General features: G+C 45.3%; 1 protein-coding gene across 1 annotated transcript in view; it reads left to right on the top strand.

Moving 5' to 3' along the window:
• The window catches only part of DDX10 (DEAD-box helicase 10), a 346,101-nt gene that overhangs the window by 11,110 nt on the left and 308,273 nt on the right, over window positions 1-26,718 (top strand). The window contains exons 6-9 of the mRNA XM_065414461.1: window positions 6,238-6,427; window positions 9,043-9,169; window positions 10,400-10,562; window positions 12,236-12,320. Coding sequence (XP_065270533.1) covers window positions 6,238-6,427; window positions 9,043-9,169; window positions 10,400-10,562; window positions 12,236-12,320 — 565 coding nt within the window. The remainder of the gene's footprint in view (window positions 1-6,237; window positions 6,428-9,042; window positions 9,170-10,399; window positions 10,563-12,235; window positions 12,321-26,718) is intronic.

Here is a 26,718-nt window from a genome sequence, read left to right as displayed (position 1 = left end):
TCTGGCTGAGATACTGAAGTCCTCAAATCATGATTTAAAGACTTCAAGTTACAGAGAATCCACCATTTACACTAGTTTAACCCTATAAGTGATCCCTGCCCCATGCTGCAGAGAGAGGCAACCCCCCCCCCAGGGTCTCTGCCAATATGACCCAGGGGAAAATTCCTTCCCAACCTCAAATATGGTAGTCAGTTACACCCTGAGCATGTGGGCAAGACCCACCAGCCAGACATCTGGGAAAGAATTCTCTGTAGTAACTCAGAGCCATCCCCAGCTAGTGTTCCATTACTGGCCATTGAAGATATTTGATACTAGCAGTCGCAGGTTGGCTACGTGCCATTGTAGGTGGCCTCATCATACCATCCTCTCCATAAACTTATCAAGCTCAGTCTTGAAGCCAGTTAGGTTTTTTTATCCCCACTGCCTTGGAAGGCAGTTCCAGAGCTTCCCTCCTCTGATAGTTAGAAACCTTCATCTAATCTCAAGCCTAAGCTTATTTTGATGGCCAGTTTATATTTATTTGTTCTTGTCAACATTGGTGTAAAATTTAAATAACTCCTCTCCCCTGGTATTTATCCCTCTGATGTATTTATAGAAACCAATCATATCTCCCCTCAGTCTTCTTTTAGTAAGGCTAAACAAGCCAAGCTCTTTGAGTCTCCTCTCATAAGGTAGGTTTTCTATTCCTTGGATCATCCTAGTAACCCTTCCTTGCATCTGTTCCAGTTTGAATTAAGATTTCTTAAACATGGGAGATCAAAATTGCACACAGTATTTCCAATGAGGTCTCACCAGTGCCTTGTATAATTGTATTAACACTTCCATATCTCTACTGGAAATACCTTGCTTGATGCATCCTAGGACTGCATTAGCCTTTTTCATGATTGCATCATATTAGCAGCTCATAGGCATCCTGTGATCAATCAATACACCCAAGTCTTTCTCCTCCTCTGTTCCTTTCAAGTGATAACTCCCCAGTTAATAACAAAAATTCTTGTTGTTAGTCCCTAAGTTCATGACCTTGCCCTTTGCGCTATTAAATTGGATCCATGTCTATTACTTCAGTTTTCAATGTCAGCCAGATCTTCTTGTATGATATTCCTGACCTCCTCTGTATTGGAAATACCTCCACAAATTTTTTGAGCATATTCCTACTTTTTCTGCCAAGGTCATGAATGACCGTGTTAAATAAAATTGGTCCTAAGACTGACCCCTGAGGAACTCCACCAGTAACCTCTTTCCAGCCTGAGAGTTCACTTTTTAATATGACCTGTTTGTAGTCTCCCTTTAACCAGTTTTTGACAAGGGTGGTGGGGGGGGCACACTGAAGTTACTCAATTAGGGCAAACTGCAAAGAGTGGGGCAGACAATCCCCAAAGCTTTCTCGCCATTAATCCACTTCTGACAAAACCTAACAGTTTAGGAGCACATTCCACATAAGAAATATTTTTAGACATTTTAAAATTTCTAAACTTTAAACTTTAAGTTTCAGAGGTAACCTTGAAACGTTTTAACACAGTATCTTTTATATTTTACATAATTCAAAGCTTCATCCATACCTATTTCATTGAACACTTGCCTACCTTTCCCAGTCAATCTGGTCAGCAGGACAGGCATACGCTGTACCTCAGGGATATGCTGAATTTCACATAGACATTTAAAGGTAGATAGAAATTTCTCTGTCTTCAGTATCTTTGTAAATTGGACAAATTCTTCCCCAGCTTTTGTTGTCCTGAGGGGATGGATTTCCAGGCTGTTGGAGCGTTTTCTGCTCTTCCAAGACTTCGATATGAAGTCTGGCAGATTCCTGTTGCATCTGGTGAGCCTTCTCCTCAGCAGCCAGACGGTCCATATGCCTTAAATGGGCTTCTTTTTCCAGATCAGCTATTTTTTGCTTTTCCTTATAATCAAAGATCTGTCAGCTTCTGTTCATGCTCTAATTTTTGCTTGCTCACTTCCAATTGCATTCTAATTGCTTCTGCAGGGAATGGATCTGGGGCAGGTGAAGGAGACCCTGCTCTCTGATCACTGGCCATTAACAGATTTTTTTGGTTCTTGCTCTGGGGCCTTTTTCTTAAAAGACAACCCCTTCTCTGAGCACAATTCTTCAAGGCTTTTTCTGTCAAGATCTTCATATGACCGTGGGTGACTCATTGTAACTGATTTTTACCCTTTAAACGCTCCAATATCAAAATTAATTTTTGACAAGCGTGGGGTTCTGATCCAAAAACCCAATTAATCCGTGGTAATGTGTATCCTAGCCAGACTACGCCACTGTGACCGGGGTCACAATCCCCAAAGCTGGTGGATATTCCAATACTTAGGTTTACCCAGCCAGCACAAAACAGCTTCTGCAATATCTTACTGGTTACCCAGAAGCCAAAACACAGTTCCCTTATAGCAACCCAGCCTTGGGCTTCCACCCAGACACCCCAGTCAAACATGATGAGGATTACTGAAAATCTTCATCATATAAGAAAGTTCTACCAATCACAAAGGATCGGGCACATTACTTTCCAAGTTAATGAATATTTCAGATCTTACCCAAATACACGCTTACAGCCAATTCTTATTAACTAAACTAAAATTTATTAAAAAAGAAAAGAGAGTGTATTGGTTAAAAGATCAGTATACATACAGACATGAGTACAGTTCTGAGATCAGTTTCATAGTAGAGATGGTGAGCTTTGTAGTTGCAAGGAGTTTTTTCAGAATTAGTCCATATGTTATAGTCCAGCATTCATATCCAGGGTGATCCAGGAGGGACTGGAGATTTCAATCTTACGACTCAAGCTTCCCCTGCATAAAGCACCAAACAGATCTGAGATTAAAAGATCAGGTCCCAAGAGTTTTTATACAGTTTCTGGGCAGCACAGAGTTCTTGGAAGAACAGTAGTTTTTGAAGTAACCTTCTGTTTCCTAAACATCACCAGTAAATACTACGTGGATTAAGATAAGGTAACTTATCCATTAAGCAGTTTATGATAAACTTTAAAGAGATATGATATTATTTCACCCAAGATTTATCTAAATGTTAATATTCCCTTTTGATTTCTGAATCAATAGCTATAGTAATAGACAGAAACTGTTTACATGGGTAACATCTAACAAAATATAAGTAAACACATATAATTAGTATTACCTCTAATTCTCAAACAATACAGGTTTGCATTTCAGAGTTCTAGCCTATCTAACATAGAATGGCCCTAATTACTATTTACATGCTTTAGAGACATGTTAGAAAAGTAGTGGTGGGCAACCTGCATCCCATCAGGGTAATCCGCTGGCAGGCTGCGAGACAGTTTGTTTACATTGACCATCCGCAGGCACGGCCGTCCGCAGCTCTCCCAGTGGCTGTGGTTTGCTGTTCCTGACCAATGGGAACCGCAGGTTGCCCACCACTGCTCTAAAGGTTGAATCTGGGTCAATTAGCCTGTGAGCTGCTTAATCCTTTCTGGCCATCTGTGTAGTCTCCCCTTTAACCAATTTCTTATCAACATTTCTCCAATTTAACTAATAATTTCCCATGTGGAACTGTATCAGATGCCTTACTGAAATCCAGGAGGATTATATCTACTGCATTTCCCAAATCTTCTCAAATAAGGAGATCAGGTTGGTCTGATCTACCTTTTGTAAAACCATGTTGTATTTTATCCCAATTCCTGTTTACCTTAACTACTTTCTCTTTCAAAATTTGTTCCAAGGAGGTCAAACTAACAGGCCTGTGGTTTCCTGGATCACCCCCCCCCCCCAAAATAATAAAATTGGAACTCTATTAGCAATTCTGCAGTCATAGGGTACAACCCGCCAGTTTTCAGATTCATTAAAAATCCTTGCTATTGGGTTTGCAGTTTCATATGCCAGTTCATTTAATATGCTCAGATGGAGATTATTTGGGCCCCCCAATTTAGTCTCATTAAGCTGTCTGAGTTTGGCTTCCACCTCAGATGTTGTAATTTCTACCTCCATATCCTTGTTGCAATTAGCCATCCTGCCACTACCCCATGACTCTTACTTTGCCTCAGTTTTTAATAAGGCTAATGATTTGTTTAGGTGTTGGGCCATGCCTAGATTATTTTTAATTTCCACCCCATCCTCAGTGCTTAGCTGTCCCACTTCTTCTTTCCTTGTTTTCTTTTTCTTGCTATAGAACCTTTTACTATTGGTTTTAATTCCCTTTGCAAGGTCCAACTCTGCTTGGCTTTTAGCAGTTCTCACTTTATCCCTGCACTTTCTGACCTCCATGAGGTAGCTTTCCTTGATGATCCATCCCATCTTCCATTCCTTGTAGGCTTTCTGCTTTCTCTTAATCTTTGAGATGTTTGGTCTAAAACTCTTCCCTGTGAATTTTTTCCCCTTGCTAGGGATGCAGGCTTCGGATAGTTTCTGCAACTTTGACTTGCAGTAATTCCAAGTCTCCTCCACGTTCAGATTCTTGAGTTCTTCAGTCCAGTCCACTTCCCTAACTAATTCTCTTAATTTTTTTAAGTTTTCCCTTTTCAAATCAAGGACCTTAGCTGCAGATCTATTTTTGTTTATCCTTCCATTTAGTTTTATACTGAATTAGCTCATGATCACTCGAACCAAGGTTGTCCCTACAATCAGCTCTTCTATGAGGTCTTCACTACTAACCAATACCAAATCTAAAATGACATCACCTGTTGTTTGTTCATTATTGTGACTATTTGCTGAAGAAATCGGTCAGATCTCACATCCAGGAAAATCTGGGCCCTACTATAATTAGTAGCAATTGTCTTCCAGTCTCATTAAGCTGTCTTTCTTGGTCAACATTGGCCTCAGCCAGCTCCCCTGCAGCACCATTTTGTTCTTGATGTAGTTTTCAGACCTATACTTCTATCTTTGACCCATCCCAGAAACATGTCTGCCCCTTCTTCCTTTCCTTTCTGGGTATAGCTATCCTGGTCACCTGAAGTGATGACTAATGGCCCACCCAATTCGGTTTAAGTTGGGTATGCTCTTTTAGTCAGTCTCCAGAAACCTTATTTTTCAAGATTCAACCTAGATTAACTTCTCTCATATTTTTTTTGTTGGCCTTTTGTTTCTTTTTCTACTGTAGCGTTTACCTGGATTCACCTGATTTCAGTTTACTAGAAGGTTTGCCTGCTTCTAAGGTTTAACATGTGATCTGCAGCACTGGCTTGGGGAACTTAGTTTAATTATTTTCTTGATTGCTTTTGGAAGCTGTTGGTGGGAGGGGAGAATTCGTTACCCTGCTAGCAGAGAGAGCTCCGTGTGTGTGTGTGTTTCTTCCCCCTCCCCCCTCCCCCCCATATCTCCTTGTCAATTGCTGGAAATGGGCCATTTTCATTAGCACTACAAACAGTTCTTTTTCTCTTCTGCTGATAAAAGCTCATCTTAACTGATCACTCTCCTTCTAGTGTGTATGGTAACACCCATTGTTTCATGTTCTCTGTGTGTGTGTGTGTGTGTGTGTTATCTATCTATCTATCTATCTATCTATCTATCTATCTATCTATCTATCTATCTATCTATCTATCTATCTATCTATCTCTTCCTACTGTATTTTCCACTACATGCATCCAATGAAGTGGGCTGTAGCCCACGAAAGCTTATGCTCAAATAAATTTGTTAGTCTCTACTGTGCCACAAGTACTCCTATTCTTTCTGCAGTCAGTTACTTGACCTGTAACACAACTCACAAAATACCCAATATTAAGCTCACTATAGTAAATACAATTCATAGTGGACAAGTAAGAGACTGACCATCACAGAACTGCAATTAGCATTGACCCTTGCCTTAGCCTTTGGACCCCCAACTCTGTATGTGTTTATGGCAGCTAGAGGCAGGGATGAATTGATTTCCCTGACTACTCAACCTCAGTTTCACCTTATGTCCAGCTTTCTTTATTTCAGTAACGGGCCCTCCTTTGTTGAGAAGCAATGCACATGTAAACTGGTGGATTAATTGCTTGAAACCCTGATCTTCTGCATATGAAATTGAGAGCTGTAGTTCATGGATTATGGGAGAAGTTGAGGACTTTTATAGTAGCATTTCTACATTGAATGAAGTAATGTAAAGAAAAATCAGTGAAAGATCTAGTTTATGTAATTCCTGGTCTAAGTGTTTTTTGTTACTGTTAACATAGTTTTGCAGGTACAGAGACTTCAAATTGAGATTTTTTTTTTTTTATCTCAAGGTTAGAATTGAAAAGAATTAAAAAATCCAGTTCTTCTAAACCTGTTTCCTCGTTCTAGTTCTTGATGAAGCTGATAGAATCTTGGACATGGGCTTCGCTGATACTATGAATGCGATTATAGAAAATCTTCCTAAGAAACGCCAGACATTGCTTTTTTCAGCGACACAAACCAAATCAGTGAAGGATCTTGCACGACTGAGTTTAAAAGATCCAGAATATGTTTGGGTTCACGAAAAAGCAAAATTCAGGTAAGTGGTGGTGGTTTGTCTTTGTGCTTGTACTGGAGAAAGAAAGTGATGATAGCTGCACTTTTCTCAACTTCTTTCCCAGCACCTCTGGGAAGTGGGGTGTTGTCATATTTCCATGTTAAACTCCTCCTGCTCCACCCAAACACTGGTTCTTGATGTTTTATTTTGAAAGCAAGCAGCTGAAGAGTATTGCGTTGCCAGTCATGGTTCACTTATAATTTTCACCAAGGTGCCTTAGCTTGATCTGACTTTTTAGATATAACTAGATGCAAAAGGGTTCATGTTGTCTTCAGTGGCATTTATATTCGGGAGGGTGGGGGGAAGCTGAGCAAACCCAAGTGGAGATAATAGTATTTAATACAATAAAACCTTGCACTTCTGTAGGCTCTTTTCTCTGAGGATTTCAAATGACTTTACAAACACGAATGTTTAATGGAGTGTTAGAAATTCAGAATTCCTGTTTCATGGGAAATTATGAAATTTCAGAATTTGGTTTTGTTCTGAATTGGAATGAAAACAAATATTTTCAAATTTTCCATGAAATGGAAATTCTAAAATAATTAGATTAAAAAAAAAATCAAAAACTTCATTTTTAAATTTATTTTTTCATTTTTATATTTTTGTTTTATGTTTGCAAAAACATTAAGGGTGGCTGGTACTCAGTACAGATTGGAACATCTTGTTTTCTAGATTAGTCTCTCGTCTGTGTTGTTATGAAACAGTTTGACATCTGGATCTAGACAATAAGATAAGCACTCGCTATACAAATTAGGGGACCAGCTATTTTTCAATATCCTAGAAAAATGATTCCAAACTAAAACAAGGTTATTGAAAACTGCTGCTCTTAGAATTAGTACGCTGAGTGTTGCTTATTTTTGTGTTGATAATGTCAGTGCCAAACTGTTATATTAGAACAAAAAATGGGAGACACTTTTATTTAGAAAATAAGATAAAATGTTTCAATCTCTATGTAGCAGCTGCCCTTAATGTTTTAAAAAAATGAAATAAAAAAGAAATGAATAGTCTTTTGACTGTTTTGTCATAATGACCTGTCTATAATAGCAGTAGTGCATCCTATGACGAGACTTGACATATGACATAGGCAGTATTACCACTGCCATCATGAAATAATGTAAAAATACAATGAAATAACCTTTGAAATTAATTTGGAAACTAAAGCTTTGTTCTGAAATGAAATTTTGAAAATTTCCAAGAAAAACTTTTCGCAGCAAAATTAATACAGTGTTTTGAAAAAAAATCTGGGTTAGTTGAAATGGCATTTTCATGGGTAAGTCTTCCAACAAAAAATTTCCGACCAGCTTGAATGATTAAATCTATCTGCTCCCCTGTGTGATATAAAAATACTTGCCTACTTAACATTCAGATGGAGGGGAAAACCAAGCACATTGAAGTAATGTCTTTCCTAAGATCACACATTGGCAGAGTGGAGAACAGAACCCAGGTTCTGACTCTGAGTCCACTACTCCAATACTCTAACCAACTTCTCAATCCATTGTTTCACATACACTTGTGATAGTATTACCTAAAATATTGGATCCTGAATAATAGGAAACATTAGAAACACAATTTACATTGTTAATCCCCTTTTTGCTTGGTGGAAAAGGATAAAAAGACCTAACTAAATATATAGCTACCTTAGCTTGAGGGCTAGTATAGCTATTAGTACACTCAATTGCATTTCCCTGTTGAGAAGGGAATGTCTTTAGTATAATGCTGCCTCATGAGAGCTTTTGAAATATTTCAGTAGCTGCAATTAGATGACAAGATGAAGCAAAAAAAGAAATGGAAAATATTTGTTTTGTTTTAGAATTATGATCTTGGCACACGGTATTTCATCAGTTAGAGAAAAACAGTTTCCTGCAAGAGATTTACAAAATGGCAACTGCTGTAGCATAACTTAGAGCACTACTAGCTGAATAAAAATCAGAGCAGAGCATTGCAGTTTCATCCTCACAAATGGCACCTTCAAGTTACATTTAATTTCAGTTTGGTCAATCTGGGGTGGGAGGTAGAGCGCATCAAGGCAGCATTTTAAAGTATGTTAAGAACTGATCTTTCATGGGCTATTCTCTTTTGTTGTTAAAGAACTTGAAAGTAATTTAAGATGACAATTTAGACTTTTACAGAGAGACTCTGCATGTCAGGTAACTAGTGCAGTCAGTTAAAAATGTATTTTCTTGTACGTTTAGACTCTGCTTTGACATTGCCTTAAGCACAAATGATGCTTTAATAGGACTAAAAAGAAAGGTTTGCATTTTAGGTCAAGACCGTTTAAATGTCACTATTTAGACACAGGCATTTTTTGGCTTAATAGTCAACTGGATCTAAAAAGTCACTTAAAAATTGTGACACTATTAGTAAGAAAATCATAAGTCTTCAAAAAGCATGAGCCTTTCATTGGCGCTTCCAGGTATGCTTCTGAAAATAGGGAAGAAATTCTCAGCATAATTAATATGGAAGCAATGAAACTTTTTAAATTTAACTTCGGGCTGATGAAAACCAAGTGGCAGGTCTGTAGGTACTCTGTGTGTGGCTCTTCAGGTTTTCTTATGTAAATGATATGAGAAGTGTCTAACTTGACCTTTGTTTTTCAGTACCCCAGCAACTTTGGACCAGAATTATATTGTTTGTGGGCTGCAGCAAAAAATAAACATGTTGTATTCCTTCCTGAGAAGTCACCTGAATAAGAAGAGCATTGTGTTTTATGCAAGTTGTAAAGAGGTACATCTCATATTTATCTCTTCTAATAGATACTCTTTTTGGATATAATCAAGTATGAGGGAGGGAGGCAAACTAATGACTTTGAAATCTGCAAGAGAGACTTAAATGGTAAAATGAGAGTGCAAAAATTAACATGTGTGTTTTAAAAAAATAGATGGTGAAAGTTACCAGTAAGAGCTGGTTGTATTTTTAACTGGTGTGGGACATTTTGTACTTTATTTGCATAGTGTGTAAAGAGGTTACTTTTTAAAAGCTGGAGATATGAATAATTGTGTGGTATCAAGGAAGAGAGGGCAGTTGAGAGTATGGAAAGACTTTCTTTATGGTCATCTGACTTGATCCTGCAAACACTTACTTCTGAAAGTAATTTTAGTCCCGCGAGCAGTCCATTGAAGTACTGGTGTTTAAGTGTTTGCACCATGATGCCATAGATATTTAATAATTTCTGACTGCTTAAATAGTAGCCTTACAGATTACCTTATTTGAAAGGCTTTATGGATGTATTTGTTTTTCAAGTCTTTTAAATGGGTTGTAAAAATCCATTTCTGCTATCTCACTGATACAGGAAGGTTTGAATATCCATGTTGCCATATTGCTGACTTCAGTGCGGAGAGAAGATATAGATTAATTTTTGTATAGAAATACTGTTTCTATTATTGAGTAAGGGAATGTATGTAGTTTCCTTAACTACTAGTTAAAAAAAAAATTCTTGGCACTTGAAAAAAAAAATCACACATTGGTGTGCACCATAATAAACAGGCAACAAATGTCTTGGTGAAAGAAAGTGCACTAGGTGGAAATATTAAAATTAGGCTGCGGTGGATTATCCTGATTGCAATCTTGGTATCTGTACATGTGCACTGAAGTGCCTGTGAGAGCGGCACTACTGGTGAGATCTAGTTTAGTCCATACGCTTCTGACTCACCAAGGTGCAACACCATATCTCTCCTGCTCACCCCCCCAGCTCTCTGCAGGACCTGGCACACTCTCGCTAGGCATTGCTTCCTGCTCTGCGGAGTATGGCAACATCTTACACAATTCGCTTCCTGTCTCAGTTTCTGGGGGGAAGGGTGATAACCTCTCTCCACTCACAATCAGGTCCCATCCCATCTCTGGGGTGGAGGAAAGCTATTTTGCTTTAAATGCTAAGAATATATTTACTTCTTAGTAGATAACTACCACCATCACAGTGAAATATCACATTCACTTCTTTGACTTATTGACCAACAGGTTCAGTATTTGTTCAGAGTGTTCTGTAGGCTCCGCCCTGGCATACCTATACTGGCTCTCCATGGCAAACAGCAACAGATGAAAAGAATGGAGGTCTACAATGACTTTGTTCGCAAGAAATCAGCAGTGCTTTTTGCTACAGATGTTGCAGCTCGAGGGTTGGGTAGGTAACCTTCAGTGCAATAGTGTATCCATAGAGTGGTGTTTCAAGCCTGTTCATACCTTAGCAGTGCATCATATAAGAAACCAGGCTTTAAGAAGCATTTTTAAAACACAATAAGTTTACATTTAGTTGCCTCTTCATCTAAAAGCTAATCATTATATCCAAAAAGCAAAATAATTAAAATACTTTCTCCTCAATGCAAGCTTTCTCTTTAACGGGGCCTCACTCTAGTAATCTGTACTTAGTTTATTCCTATTTGTCTTTGTAAAACGTCTGTTTCGAGCAATCTTGTAATGCTGTTAATTAGTTATGTGTTGAATAGAAGCTGTGTGGCTCTCTAATCCATAGACTGTCCAGCTGTTCCAGAACTCAGTAACTTGTGTTTACGAAATAGATAATAAGAATGGGATGTCCTGAATGCCAGAAGGAAGCTTTCAAAGGCTTTAAATACTCTGATGCCTCTTGCATCCCATGGGTTAGTCTAAAAAGTAGATAAAGTGAGCAGCCAACTAGTAGCTGATGAGAGGAAGTTGGAGGGATTTTTGTAATGCCTGCCTCTGAATTGAAATGTGTCAACGTGGGAAAAAATCAACTCTCCTTTGTTGCTTCTAAAGTAAAACAATAGCTGAGGCAAGAACAAGAAAATTCCTGTTGATGGAAGTAGTTTTGTGTACGTCTTGCTTTCCTTTGACTGTTTTTTGTTAGAAGGAAAGTGTATTAGCTCTTCCCTTATGTTTTCTCATGGCGATTTTGTATCTTACAATATATTTTTTTCGTACTTAATAACTTAAAAGTGATTAGGTGTAATTGTTCAAAGTGCTTTCAAGAACTCACTTGCACTTGTCTGACATTGGAAGTTGGGTTCAAACATTCAGCAGCAAAATTCACTGGCCCAAAATATCATCTTGTCTCCAACAGATTAGAAGAGGGAAATGCTCTAAATTAGGAGGAGACAGAGCATATAGGACTCCATCTCTACCTTCCATACTGTTTGGTTCTCACTGCTAAGGAATTTATTTGGCTGCATCTGTTTAGAAACAGTTGTGTGGATAATTGTTGCATATCCTGTGACCATAGTCATAATCAAATAGTAAATATTGATTCTACACAGCGCAACAGAGTTTTGCTGCTGTTAGCGTGGAATGCCCATTAAGTTTCTAATTTTCTTCCTTTTAATTATGACTGCCTTTCAACATGAACTGTTCAGTCTTACCTAGCAACCTCCTCCTTGCTGTCATTGAAATAGATAATGATGTTTTAATACCTGGATAGATATGTTAGTAGCAGCTGACCACAGCTAATTTCAAGCTCTGATTGTGTAGTAAATTGATATTCTACATAAAAAGTGGGTCAACTCACTTACTTAATCATTTAATGCCAGGGCATTTTATTATCTGTAAGACACAGAGCATCTGTCTGTCCTTGTCAGGTGTGAAATTACGTTCCATTCAGTGCACTGTCATTACTTAGGAAATGAAGACGCCATTAATTTTAGTTCACTTTGACAAAGGGGATAGCTGTTTATGATATGCTGATACATGCAATTAATTTTCAATTCAGAGAGATTGCTCACAGGCAGTGTCTATAAATTGATCTGAATGATGGCTCTCTCGGAATAGTACTGCAAAATAAAATATTGCAACGTGTTAAAACTTTAATCTCTTTCTCCACAGATTTCCCTGCAGTGAACTGGGTTGTTCAGTTTGATTGCCCAGAGGATGCAAATACGTACATTCATAGAGTGGGAAGAACAGCCAGGTACGTGTTTAATTATGATTTGCATTTGAGTGTTTGCAACATGATAGCTGTGTGTGTTGATGATAGGAAGAAAACTAATAACCTGATCAGCTAGGTACACGTCAGAAGGGACTAAAAGCCATTACCACCTGAAGGCTGTTTGGCAGCTTACGTGAAGTGCGTTTGTCTTTATCAATTTTTCATAGATATAAAAAAAAACCTTTATAAAAGTTAGCACGAATACGCATAGTTAAATAGTTAAGAGACTGAATTCTCCTCTCGTCCTTAGAAGTGGTCCTGCCAGGCAGAGTGGAAGCTCATTTGTGCTGTGCCTGTTCTATAGATAAATAAGACTTTAATCTCTAGTTCTGGTAATCCATTTTCTTCCAATGGCATTACATTCATTTGAAAAGGATGATGCAATGTTTCTTGTTTTTATTTGGAAAATTCTGATGTCATTAAGTAGGTTGTTTTCTAAAAACCTTTAATTTTTCAACATTTAATATAATCATACTCTTAGGGATAGGAACAACTTTAATTTATTATTTGCTCCCTAAAGCAATTTCTTGAAAGAATCACATGAGTAATACCTACTTGTGTGAAAACTCGGTAGATAAAAACTTCAAAAATATACAGACTTCAAAGGGGACATTACATCTCAGATGATAACTGGTGCTGAAGATTTGTCATAGCATTTTTTAATCAAAAATCACAGAACAGTCATGCTAAATTTAGTAAAGTCATGGGTTTGATTTTTGATATTAAAAAAAATAATAATGCCATGACAAACAAGGAGGAGGGGCCCCAAGTGAGGTGGTGGTGGGGATGGAGAACAAGCCTGCCCCACACTTACCCTGCAGCTGCAGCTCCTGTCCTGTCCTGCCTGGCTTCCCTTCCTGGGTGCGGTAACCTGGTGCGTGGGGTTGTAGCAATGCTCAGGTTTGGCCTAGCAGCCCCTCCATCATGATGGGGAGCGGGGAGCCAGACCTAGCTCCACAGGGCAGGAGCCATTACTGCCGCTGCTACTGTTGTCTCTGGGTGTACATAAATTTGGATAATCCACCGCAGCCTAATTTTAATATTTCCACCTAGTGGAAACAACTAGTAGTTAAGGAAACTACATACATTCCCTTACTCAATAATAAATAATAGAATAAATTTGGAACTCAGCGCTGCAAAAGCTTGCATTTGCATGTTGGATCTAGTGGTTGTTGGGTCTCAGCATGGGAATAAAATAGATGCATGGCTGTAACCCAGTTCTTCCTCTCCTTGAACTTGAGCCTGCTATGGTGTCATTATCCTGTGTTTGTGGCATCACAGTATTGTCATGGAAAAGAAAATGTAGTAAATTCAGCATTATTGCGTAACTGCAGCTTCTAGCAGGACTCCTGAGAGTTTTCTCAGTATTAAGTGACGTGTCTGAAACGTGTCAGGCTCTGTGTGCCCGATTTTTCCCCACTTGTAAGATGGGACGACATGTCTCTCCCAGGTGCTATTGGGAATGCTTCTAAAGCACTCTGGAGACTAAAACAGCTGTACAAGTGTAAATGTTATTAACACGACTATTAAAAAGGGTAAAGGAAATGGGATTTAATTCTAATACTGCGGAGAGAACTTTCCAGTGTACAAAGGGTGCCTTTTCAGAGAGCCTCTTTTAAATGAGACTTTTTCTGTGGTCAGATAGTGGTAGTGTGAATAGAGCTTGGCTGAATGTTGGGGATAGAGGGCCTGTTCCTTTGTTGAGAGGCTGTTCTCTCTGCTATACAGACTGACTACCCCTTTACTTCACCACACCTTTGTTGGGATCTCCTTTCAGATGAATTTTTCCATCGCCTGTATTTAAGGCTTTGCTGAGGTTTCAAGGGAAGGATAAGACCCAGTCTTCAGATATTTTTGCTGGCAGAGTGGTGATTTGAAGAGAGCAGTTGCCTTCTGTAGGAAAAGCTTTACAGGCAGTGGCGTAGCTAGGACAGGAAAACTGGGTGGGTGGGCACTGACTGGGGGGGAGCAGGAGGCCTGCCTCCCCCTACTATCTCCAGACGACCTTTACTGCTCAGTAGGCCCCCGAAGATGAGGCTGCCTGGGGCACACAGGGACGACTCACCCTCTCCCAGGCGGGAGGTGTGCCTCGTGTGGGCGGGGCTGGGTGGGGCTGGGGACCAGGACAGCAGCATGCGGTGCACAGGAGAGGGATGCTGATGGACGCTGACCAGGTGTTGGGAGTCCCAGCCTGTGGATTCAGGGGGCTCCAGCATCCAGTGGGCCTTGATGCTAAGTGGGTGGGCTACAGCCCACTCAGGCCCACCCATGGCTACAGCCCTGTTTACGGGTGCTTGCTGATTCCTAATCTAATTTACAGATTAATGGTAAAGCTGCCCTGCATTAGGTTTTTATTGTGGGGGAGTCTGCCAAGTTCTTCTTTGAGTGCATGTCGATTCCAAGTAGGTGGGCGCTGCATGCAAAGTCGTTGGAAGGCTTTTCCCCTAGCGGTACCTGTCGGGTCAGCTGTGGAGCCCCTGGAGCTACGCCTTCATGGCGGTGTATATAGGTCCCTGCCGACCCGCCACCTCTTCAGTTCCTTCTTACTGCCAGTGATGGTCGTTGGAGCTGTGTGTCTCTTGCCTCCGCAAGCGTTTCTCCTAGTGATTAGACTTTCTGTTAACCAAGGGGCGGGCAAACTCTTTGGCCTGAGGGCCACATCGGGTTTCTGAAATTGTATGGGGGGCCGGTTAGGTGAGGCTGTGCCTCCCCAAACAGCCAGGCATGGCCTGGTCTCTGCCCCCCGCCCGCTTCTTATCCCTTGGCGGCTCCTGCCCCATCCACCCCTCCCTGTCCCCTGACTGCCCCCGGACCCACTGCCCCGGCTGCCCTATCCAACCCCTCCTCTCATTCCTGACTGCCCCCCCTCTCCGGACCCCTGCCCCATCCAACCACCCGTTCTCCCTGACCGCCCCCGGAACCCCTGCCCCTGACTGCTTCCTGCCACCCCATCCAACCCCCCCTCCTTCCTGATTGTCCCCCCGGGACCCCTGCCCCCATTCAACACCCCTGTTCTCCGCCCTCTGACCCCCCGACCCCTATCCACACCTCTGTCCCTGACCACCACCCCGAACTCCCCTGCCCTCTATCCAACCCTCCCCCCCCCCCGCTCCCTGCCCCCTTATCGCGCTGCCTGGAGCACTGGTGGCTGGCGGTGCTACAGCTGCGCCGCCCAGAACACCAGGACAGGCAGCCGTGCCACCTGGCTGGCTGCCAGCCATGCCACCGCGCAGCACAGAGCACTGGGTCAGGCCACGGCTCTGCAGCTGCACTGCCTGGCAAGAGCTCGCAGCCCTGCCGCCCAGAAAATTGCACCGGTGGCACAGTGAGCTGAGGCTGCAGGGGAGGGGGAACAGCAGGGGAGGGGCCGGGGGCTAACCTCCCAGGCCAGGAGCTCAGGGGCCGGGCAGGAGGGTCCCGCGGGCTGGATGTGGCCCGCGGACCATAGTTTGCCCACCTCTGTTAACCTGTAAATAGTTAATTAGTTAGTGTTAGTTAGATAGAAGTGGAGGGTTCTCCCCAACCCCAATTCCTTCCCCTCTTGGAGTTCAGGGCATGCCTCCATCCCAAGGGTTTAAGCCGTGCAGGACCTGCTGCAAGCCCATGCCAATGGGCTACCCCCACAACTCCTGCCTAAAGTGTCTGGGGGAGGCGCATCAAACAGATCGTTGCAAGATCTGCAAAGGGTTCCGCCCGAGAACAAAGAAAGAAGGGGACTTCAGGCTCAAACAATTCCTTATGGAGGCAGCCCTCCGTCCCCAGCCAGCTCCGGGCCAGCAGGACTCAGCACCAAGCACCTCCGTGCGGAGCGCTCTGGCCTCTGTTAGAGAAGCTACGGCACCAAGGAAGGACTCTAGGCATAGAGACCCTTAGCACGGTCACTCCCCAGCACCGAAGCCCGCAGCGGCCACACAGCACCGCTTGCACTCACTGGTGCCACCTAAGCAGACAAGAAGACAAATAGAGGGTGCTCACCCACGATGAGAGCAGCTGGATCTGACAGCGCCAGCGGTATGTGTCCTGCGCAGGGGCACCCAGTGCCGGTCTCACAGGAATCAGCACCATTGACTTCGGGCCCACAGAGGGATCCGTCAAGTCTGGTGCTGTTGGACTCTCCTGGTAGAGAGTGCCAGGTGGAGGAGCTGGAGCTCCCTTCCACCCTGGACACATTTGAGGCGGCCAGGGACTTGATTGCCATGATGGCACCGCAGTCCCCCACCAGGCAAGATAGACCTCTGGCACCGCAAGGCATGGCGCCATTCAGAGGCAAGCCCGCAATGGTGAAGCACTGCTCGCCTTCTCCACGGCACTGTTCTCCGGCACCGTCCTGCTTGGCATCGCTGTGGTCTCCATGCTCAGGGTCCCAGTCATTGGACTTGGATGTGGAGTCCTACTACTCCAGGCGCAGTCAGAGCGTCATCGCAATAGGCTGGAGGCGGGGATGGTGCCACGGCAGGGGCCCGCGCAATGGCCTTTTTGAACCCCAGGGGCATACCACCAGGCTCAGGGCACTTACTCCAGGAGCAGCCAGTCCGTAATCTCAGAAGGACGTGCCCCTTTACTACCCAGGACCGTCCCCCACCTCAAGGCTTCAGACCATGGCGCAGAGCCCCGTCTGGGTCCCTGCTCCACCACTGGCTCTGAGGCTGCTACTGGCGCCGAGCAGCACGGCACTGAGCAGGACGCTTCCAGGAAGCCGGAGGGACAAGAAGCCTGGTACTGTCTTGGGCGACATCGTCATCCTCAATGGATGAGGCGGTGGCGGGGTCTTCATCCTCTGGGCTACCCCCCCATTGATAATAGAGTGCCCCAGGAGCTGTTGCACAGAGTGGCTCATAACATGGGGCTACAGGCCGAGGAGTCTGAGGACCCCATGGTGGACATACTAACCCCAAGGGGCCCTCCAGGGTGGCATTACCACTCATTAAAACTATTCAAGCCACTACAAAGACCTTGTGGCAGACTCCTGCCTCCATTCCCCCTACAGCTAAGGGGGTAGAGAGAAAGTATTTTGTCCCCTCTAGGGGGTATGAATACTTATTCACTCATCCACAGCTGGGTTTGCTGGTCGTAGCGGCAGTGAATGAGAGAGACGGGCAGGCGGGCCCAACTCCAAAATCTAAACACTCAAAGAAGCTGGACCTCTTCGGCAGGAAGATGTACTCCACTGGGGGGCTCCAGCTTTGTATTGTTAACCAGCAAGCAATCCTCAGCAGATAAAATTTTAATTCATGGGACTCCATGATGAAATTTAAGGAGTTGATCCTGTCAGACTCTAGAGCGGAATCTGTAGCCGTTGTCGAGGAGCGCAAGGCAGTGGCACGGACTTCTTTACAGGCCTCCCTGGACGTGGCAGACTTGGCCATGTGAACCAGATCCTCCACCATAGCCATGAGGAGGAGCTCATGGCTCCAGGTGTCGGGCCTTCCCCCGGAGGTCCAACAAACAATTCATGATTTGCCCTTTGACGGCAAGTCATGGGGTTGTTTTTGGAGCAGACAGATTCCAAGCTCCATAGCCTAAAGGATTCGCAGGCAACTTGAAATCGCTGGGTCTGCACACCCCTGCCACCCAGCGGAAACATTAAGCCCCAACCCCCTCTGCGTTTCTACCCTCCCCAGCCTAGGCAGGACTTCTCCAGGAAGCGGGGCAGGAATGGTAGGTGTAAGCTTGCCCATCCACCACCCAATCAAGGCCAGGGATCAGCGAGGCAGTCCTCAGGCTCTAAGCAAGCCTTTTGAAGGTGTGCCCGGGGGCGATGCACCAGTCCGCTCACCGGATCCTTCACCCTGTTTTCTAAATAGTTTGTCCCACTTCTATCGTACTTGGACCCAGATAATCTAAGCTCTCTAGGTCCTTAGCACTGTAGAAGTGGGATATTCTCTCCAATTCTGCTCCTCATGCAGGAGGTTCAATTGCTCCTTGCCACGGGAGCAGTGGAGGCGGTTCCTCAGGAGCTAAGGGGCAAGGGATTCTACTCCCAATATTTCCTAATCCCCAAAGCCAAAGGGGTCTCAGACCCATCCTCAACCTGCGAGGCCTCAACGGATTCATGAAGAAGCTGAGGTTCCGCATGGTCTCTTTGGCTGCCATCATCCCATCCCTGGATCTGGGAGACTGGTACGCCGCCCTCGACATAAAGGATGCGTACTTCCACATATCTATAATTCCAGCCCACAGACGCTTTCTCAGGTTCATAGTGAACCACAACCATTATGAGTTTACGGTCCTCCCCTTTAGTTTGTCAGCACCCGCTCGAGTTTTTACCAGGTGCATGGCAATCGTAGCCGCCTTCCTGAGAAGAAGGCAGGAACAGGTCTTCCCGTACCTTAACGACTGGTTGGTCAGGGGCTGCTCCAAGGCGCAAGTGGAGCAACATGTCAGCATAAGATCCACCTTTGACAAGCTGGGTCTTCTCCTGAATGTACACAAATCAACTCTATCCCCTACTTAGAGAATAGAGTTCATTGGGGCAGTGTTGGATGTGGGTCAGGCCAGAGTCTCGTTTGCGGACAATGCACGACATCATAGGGTAGGTCTACACTTACCCGGTAGTTCGGCGGCGAGCGATCGAACTTCTGGGTTCGACTTATCGCGTCTTGTCTGGACGCGATAAGTCGAACCCGGAAGTGCTCGCCGTTGACTGCGGTACTCCTGCTCGGCGAGAGGAGTACCGCGGAGTCGACGGGGGAGCCTGCCTGCCGCGTGTGGACCGAGGTAAGTTCGAACTAAGGTACTTCGAACTTCAGCTACGTTATTCACGTAGCTGAAGTTGCGTACCTTAGTTCGACTTGGGGGGTTAGTGTAGACCTGCCCATAGAAGGCTTCAAGCAATACTGCACCACTACAGCGAGGAATTTCTTGAAGCTCCTTGGACTTACGGTAACTTGTACATACATGGTACAACGTGCAAGGCTGAGGCTCAGATCTCTCCAGGCCTGGCTGGTGTCAATTTATCGGCCTGCTACACTTAAAGAAGCAGGGCCTGTCGGTCTCGTCAATAAGGGTTCGCCTAGCTGCCATTTCGGCATTCCACCCAGGAGTGTCTGGCCTATCAGTCTTCGCCAACCTGATGGTCGGTTGGTTTTTTAAAGGTCTTGACAGATTATACCCGCAAGTTAGGCAGCCGATCCCAGCTTGGGACCTTAATCTGTTTCTTTCAAGACTAATGGGGGGCCCCCTTCGAGTCCCTAGTGACTTGCTCATTACTCTATCTGTCATAGAAGGTGGCATTCCTGGTTGCAATAAAGTGTCTGAGCTTAAGGCCCTAACTTCTGACCCTCAATACACCATTTTTTGTAAGGACAAGGTGCAGCTTAGGCCTCGCCCAGCCTTTCTCCCAAAGGTTGTCTCTCACTTTCATGCGAATCAGGACATTTTTCTCCCACTCTTTTTTACCCTAAGCCACATGCTAACAGTTGGGAGCAAAGACGTTCGGCGAGCATTGGCTTTTTATATCAAGTGCACAAAGCCGTTTTGTAAGTCAAACCAGTTGTTTGTCGCAGTAGCAGACAGGATGAAGGGCCTCCTGGTGTCTTCTCAAAGAATTTAGTTATGGATCATGTCCTGTATCTGAGCATGTTATGAATTGGCAAAGATACCTGCCCCTGCACTAACGGCAAATTCTACAAGAGCGCAGGCCTCCTCGGCCATGCAGCATTTGGCAGAGTGGTGCTTCAGTCAGCAATTCCATGAACTCCGACCTCACCTCCTAGGTAAGGCTTGGGAGTCGCCTACTTGGAATCAACATGAGCAGTCACTCGAAAAAGAAAATCTGTTACCTACCTTTCGTAACTGTTGTTTTTCGAGATGTGTTGCTCATGTCCATTCCAAGACCCACCCGCCTTCCCCTCTGTCGGAGTTTCCGCACAGAGGAACTGAAGAGGCAGCGGGTCAGCAGGGACCTTATATAAGGCTAAGTTTTTGTCATGATTACTTTTAGTAAAAGTCATGGACAGGTCATGGGCAATAAACAAAAATTCATGGAAGCTGTGACCTGTCTCTGACTTTTGCTGCTGCGGCTCCATGGTTTCCACCACCACCATGGTGGCTAGGAGCTGTGGGGTTCCCCCTCCGCTTGTGGCAGCTGGAAGCTGCAGGGTGACCATATTTCCCAAAGAGAAAATGGGACACCCCCAGCTGTTTGCCCAAGGCATCCCCCTCCCCCATGTGAGGCTGTCACCCATCGATGGAACCATGTGGAGGGCCCCCTCAGGAGTCTGTCACCTGTTGCTGGAACCTTGCAGGGGGCCCCCTGTTGCTGCTGTCGCCTGTCGCTGGAACCCTGCCAGGGCCCCGCTGGCTGCCAGCTCCAGTCCTGCAGCCCCTGGGGCTGAAGCAGAGAATGTCACCGAGGTTTCTGGAAGTCAAGGATTCCGTGACTTCCATGACCTCCATGACATAAACGTAGCCTTACCTATATACACCGCCATGAAGGCATGACTCCAGGGGGCTCCACAGCTGACCCAATGGGTACCGCTAGGGGAAAAACCTTCTGACTGTGCACGCATACCTACTTGGAATGGACATGAACAACACATCTCAAAAAACAACAGTTATGAGAAGGTAGGTAACCATTTTTTCTCGTGGCTCCTGTAAAAGATATGTTTACTGAGCCAGAAATAACAGCCTAGAGAAACATACATATTGGGAATAAACTGGGGAAAAAATGTAGAAAATTGTTAATATGCTTTAACTTCAGATACACACTGTGCAATTTGAATTTCAAATAAGACTGATTTGTAAAAACACTTTTTTTTTAAAACCAACTCTAACTGTTGAGTAGTAGACTTCGGCTGTATTCAGAGGATGGTGTTTAATATGTGAGAAGCCTACGTTGTCTCTAGAAAATTAATAAAAATTAAACTGCAGTTTAATAGTAATCATTAATGAGGTTAGAGATAATTAGAAAGTTTCATGGGCCATGAGAGTGCATAATTGCAAGGAATGAAAGCTAAATTAAATATCTCAGCTAATTAGGAGCCTGTGTGTCAGCTGTAATTAAAACTGGCTTTCAGGATACTATTTACTTTTGAAATCAAATTCTTTTGTGTTAGAAAAATAAATATATTTAAGTCAAGAAGAAAAAACCCTCTGAATCATTGACCCATAGTAAAATAAAACCACCTCCCACAACCAAAAATAAAAATCAGGAGATATAAAAGAATGCTTTTACTTTATAGTGAGATTGGTATATCTTTTTTTCAGTCTGATTAACTTGAAAGCAGTTTTATTGTTTCAGTGGATGGGGAGTGCTTCTTTGTATCTAATGTTTCTAGAAGATGTTTTGGTTAGTTGCATTTTGTAGATATGCCTTTAAAGTCTGGACAAATCAATAAGTGATTTTTAAAATAATGAAAAATACTGTGGAAATATCCTTTATAATGTGACAAAAGGGTTTTCATGAGGCTTTCAGAAATATATGGATCTTAAGATCTGAAGAGTCCTGTGTTTCCTGTGGGTTTTAGTTCAAACAGTCTAAGCAAATACTGTATGAAATATTTGTGGAGACATTCTTCGTGGAATTAACCCCTCTGGCTGTTAATTTCTTTTGATGTATGCTATGTATGTCCATGTCCATTTGTCCATGTCCATTTGTCCATGTCCATGTACATTTGATTTGAGAAAATCTTTTGATCACATTTGTGAAACAAAATGCAATGCCACTAGGGGACAGTAGAAGCTAATTTTCATTTTTGAAGTTTTACTGTGTGCGTTTTTCTTTCAAAAATGTAATTTTACACATTGTGTGGCATGAAGAGGACATGTGAGTAAAAGAAATCCCATACAAAGGTTACTTAACTGATAAGTAGGATGGTAAGAAAAGGACTGTTTTACAGGAACTTTGATTTCATTTTTAAAAATAGTGGGGGGGAAAAGACTGCTTTATATTTTCCAGTTTATTCAGTGCGTGGACATGTTTCTGTGTTTAGTGCTTAGTACACTATTGCTACTAGCTGACTTTAAATAAATCCACTTCTCCCCTACATCTTTTACCAAAAAAGCCTGTAAAACCCTTACCTAAGTCTGGCTTTTCTGCACCAAGAGGTGTTTTTAAGGCATTAAATGTGAAATGGAGGACAGAGTAGAATAACTTTCTGTTGGGATTCTGATAGATGCAGGGGTAAGTCTGGAGCCTCATGTTGCATGTGCACATAATGTAACATACTTATATGGGACCTGATCCAGTGCCCCTTGAAGTCATTGGGAGTCTCTGTTGGCATCAGTGGGTTTTGGATAAGTCTGAGAGAGAGATTTGGTGTTGATGTCAGTGGCTCTGGAGGAAGCCAACATGCCCTTTTGTGGATATATTTGTGCGTGTGTGTACTGTATATCAAACTAGTCTAACTATATATAGTCTGCCTTGGTTCTGTTCACTCTCACCAAAATCACCACTGTCCATTCTCTATTGGACAAGACAATATGATAACGGTAATCAATTTAGTCCCATTAATTAAAAAGTTTGGAGCTGCTGGTGCCATATGGTTGATGGATATACTCCGCAGCATAATTGTTTTTAGGGAAAAATGATTGGATAATTTCAGGCAGTCAGGAAATATATCCCTCTGGATCAGGGGTAGGCAACGTATGGCACGCGTGCCGAAGGCGGCACGCGAGCTGATTTTCAGTGGCACTCACACTGCCAGGGTCCTGGCCACCGGTCTTGGGGGCTCTGCATTTTAATTTAATTTTAAATGAAGTTTCTTAAACATTTTAAAAACCTTATTTACTTTACATACAACAATAGTTTAGTTATATATTATAGACTTATAGAAAGAGATTTTCTAAAAACGTTAAAATGTATTACTGGCACGCGAAACCTTAAACTAGAGTGAATAAATGAAGACTCGGCACACCACTTCTGAAAGGTTGCCGACCCCTGCTCTGGATCATGGTCACCTGAGAAGCTGTGTAATTAAGCCCCTCCCTGTTGTAACATTTTCTACCTAAGTAAGTGTGACTAAACACTTAAGGTTTTGGATAACTCAGCAAAGTTAATTTTTTTTCCCAATGTGAAAAATAATGTTGCCTTCAATCCAGAGATGGGATGTGTTTCTTGGGATCTGAATAACCTGCATAGTCAAATTGTCAAGCTGGCAGCTCCTTGCATAATTAACTATTTATTAGGTTAAAACCCTGTTTGAAGTGCTTTTATTGATCTACTGTAGTGTTTAGTTCATATTACATTGCAGTCTTCAATTCACTGTCCTAACTTAAAAAAAAAAAAACGCTGCCAGCGGAGGTCACAAGAAACGCCCCTCACCACTGCATATTTAACTCACAATTCATATTATTTAAACCTCTTTACAATTACATACTGAAGCCTAGCTACAATTCTGACATTGTCCTGCAATTGCATCAACTTGGACTATGTTTTCCATTAGAATATTTTTCTAATGATGTTCTAACACACTAAAATATAAACTTGGCTATGGTCATAATTACCCACTGACACAATGCCACCCTGGAAAACTATAATAAAGAATAAATAAGCATATGTTTCAGTACAGTAGAATGGATGCAGCTGCTGTGGGAAATAGATTGCTTACTAGCTAGGCTGGAGGACACAGTGACCTTTATATTCAATTTATTGATAAGGTTGGTGTAAGCTGTGGCATACTCTTGTCCATTTTTTCCCCTCTCACTACAGTGTCTGTTCATAAGAAAGAAGACTCTGCTGTATAACTAAGTGAAGGGGGATGTAGTAGGGTCGAGCCGGGGCTCTACCCTCCGGGACGGAGGGGCGCCACACCGGCTCACTGTAGCACAGACAGTCACGGTTCCGGCCCCTTTCCGCAGGGCTTAGCAAACACTCAGCTAGCTCAGGCACTTTGGTGCAGGGGCTGAGCAATAGTCCACAGTTTAAGCAGGCCCAGGCCCTGGGTCAGGGCGGGGCACAAACAGTCACAGCTCAGGCCCTTGGATGCAGGGGCTGAGCAAACAATCAGTCAAGGAGCCCAGGCCCTCTGGGGCAGGGCCGAGCAGGCAAGCAGTTAAGGAGCTCAGGCCCTCTGGGGCAGGGCTGAGCAGGCAAGCAGTTAAGGAGCTCAGGCCCTCTGGGGCAGGGCTGAGCAGGCAAGCAGTTAAGGAGCCCAGGCCCTCTGGGGCAGGGCGGGGCACAAACAGTCACAACTCAGGCCCTTGAATGCAGGGGCTGAGCAACCGAGCAATTGGGGTAAGCTCAGGCCCCTACACCTGAGCGTTAGGTGAGGGGGAAGCCTGCCACCCGTGAACGGGGTGGCAAGGGGGGAACGCAGGCCCACCCACTCCACTGCGTTCCAGCCCGGGGCCCTAGCAGCGGTTACTGCCGCTGCTGGTCAGTGGGGTATCCTGACCGAAACACAGACATCGGCTCACAGGCCTCTGCAGCCTGACCGGGGTCGGCTACCCCCGGGCTACTTCCATGTTCCCCCTCGGGGCCTACCTCATTGGCGACAGCAGGCTCTGGCCAGTCCAGGAGCATCGGTTCCTCGGGTGCGGGGCTTGGGGGCCAGTCCGGCAGCTCTCCACCAGGGTAGCTGGCCCGGGGCAGGCTTGGCCAGTCCTCCTCGGGGTAGCTGGCCCGGGGCAAGCTTGGCCAGTCCTCCTCGGGGTAGCTGGCCCGGGGCAAGCTTGGCCAGTCCTCCTCGGGGTAGCTGGCCCGGGGCAAGCTTGGCCAGTCCTCGTCGGGGTACCTGGTCCGGGGCAGGCTTGGCCAGTCCTCCTCGGGGTACCTGGCGAGAGGTAGGCTCGACCGGCACGGTGGGGTAGCAGGCGGCTCGCGGCCTGGGGCTGTCTCCCAAGCGGGAGCTCGGCCCGGGACGTCTGCTCTCTCTGGCGGCCTGGGCTTCACTGAGCTCTGCCGGCGGGCTTTTATACTTCCGGGTCGGGGCCGTGACCTCGGAGGGGCGGGGCCCGGACCCGGTGGCTCCGCCCACGTTGGGGTCAGGGGAAGGTCGGCCCCCTGCGGGACAGAGGGGCGCCACACCGGCTCACTACAGGGAGGGATCGGTCGTCTGGTGCTGGAGCTCCTGCGCCCTTCTCCCTCCTTCCCTCCCTGGCCCTCTGCTGCTGCTGCTGCTGCTGCGTGAGTGAGTGAGTGAGTGCGGAGGGGGGGGCCTTGCCGGCCTGCCCCCCCCCTCGCCTCCGGAGGGAGAAGCACCGGCCCCCCACGACACCAACACCGACACCATCTGGGGGCCCACCTGCTTGCTGGCTTGTTTGCCTGCCTGCCTGCCTGCCTGTTTGCCTGGCCGGACGCCTGACGCTCGCTGCTGTTCCTGTGTGGGAGCCGCTGCCTCCGTCGCGGAGTCGGAGGAGACTAGGTTCCTGATTCGGGAGATTGTGGAGGGGATTGCTTAAGAACTGTGTTTTGTTGAGTGACTTTGCCATCTTTGCTCCTGGGGTGGTGCTGCCTCCAGTCGCGTTCGGAGGGTGGACGGAACTGAGCCTCTCGCTCGTAATTCCTCGGAGTGGAAGCCATCGTGTGCTAGGACGCTCTGAGGTCGGCTCGAGATCCTTTTGTCCTGTCCCCTGGAGCGGACTGTGGAGTGTGGACGGTACTGAGCCTCCCGCTCGTAATTCCTCGGAGTGGGAGCCATCGCGTGCCAAGAAACTCTGAGGTCGACTTGGGATCCTTCTGTCCCGTCCCCTGTATTGCAGGGGGCGCGGGGAGGGGCGCGGTGCCCCCCCCCTTTCGTCCATCTGTTCCCCCTCTGCCACCACCCCCACCGCCGACAACCCCTCCACCGTCCCGCGTGTCGCCTGGACCTGCTCTTCGTTCCTCGGCGGGGCTGTTTGCCCCCCCCGCCCTCTTCCACCGTCCGGGACTGTTTGTTTACAGCAGTGAGCGGCAGGACCTCCGCTTCACGAGCGCTGTGGGTGCACCTTTCCCCCCCCCCCGCTGCGTTTAGTTGAGGGGGTCCCCTCCCTGTAGCCCCCCATTTTATCCCGCCCCCCCCCTTATTTTCGGCCCCTTCGGTTTGTTCTTTTGGTGCTCCTTCCCCCCCTCCCCTTCCCCCATTTCCCCCCCCCACGGTTTCTAGCCTGCTGGCTGTGTTCTCGGCCTTGTCCTTGAATTGCAGCTGGCTGAAGTTTTTGCAGTTGGCTGGGAATTTGTTTATATTCCTGGGCCGCTGCTCTGTTTCTCCCCCCCCTTTCCCCCCGCGCGCGCTCGTGTTCCTGTTTTGTTGCGCCCCCCCCCTTTTTGCATTGTTTTTGCCCCCTTATATTGTTGTTATAGTTTCCCCCCCCCCCAACAGTGTAGCCGGAGGAGCCGGCATTCTCCCAGAGGCGCCCTCCTCCCCTCTCTGTAGCTTTCTAGGAGGGTGTGGTTAGGCCCCTCCCCCCCCCTCCCCCTTTTTCCCCGCCCCGTTTGCAGCTGAAGGTTGTTATGGCGGGG

This window comes from Emys orbicularis, chromosome 1, assembly GCF_028017835.1.
Source record: "Emys orbicularis isolate rEmyOrb1 chromosome 1, rEmyOrb1.hap1, whole genome shotgun sequence".
NCBI classification, from domain to species: domain Eukaryota; kingdom Metazoa; phylum Chordata; order Testudines; family Emydidae; genus Emys; species Emys orbicularis.
This window is presented reverse-complemented; position numbering and strand designations above follow the sequence as displayed.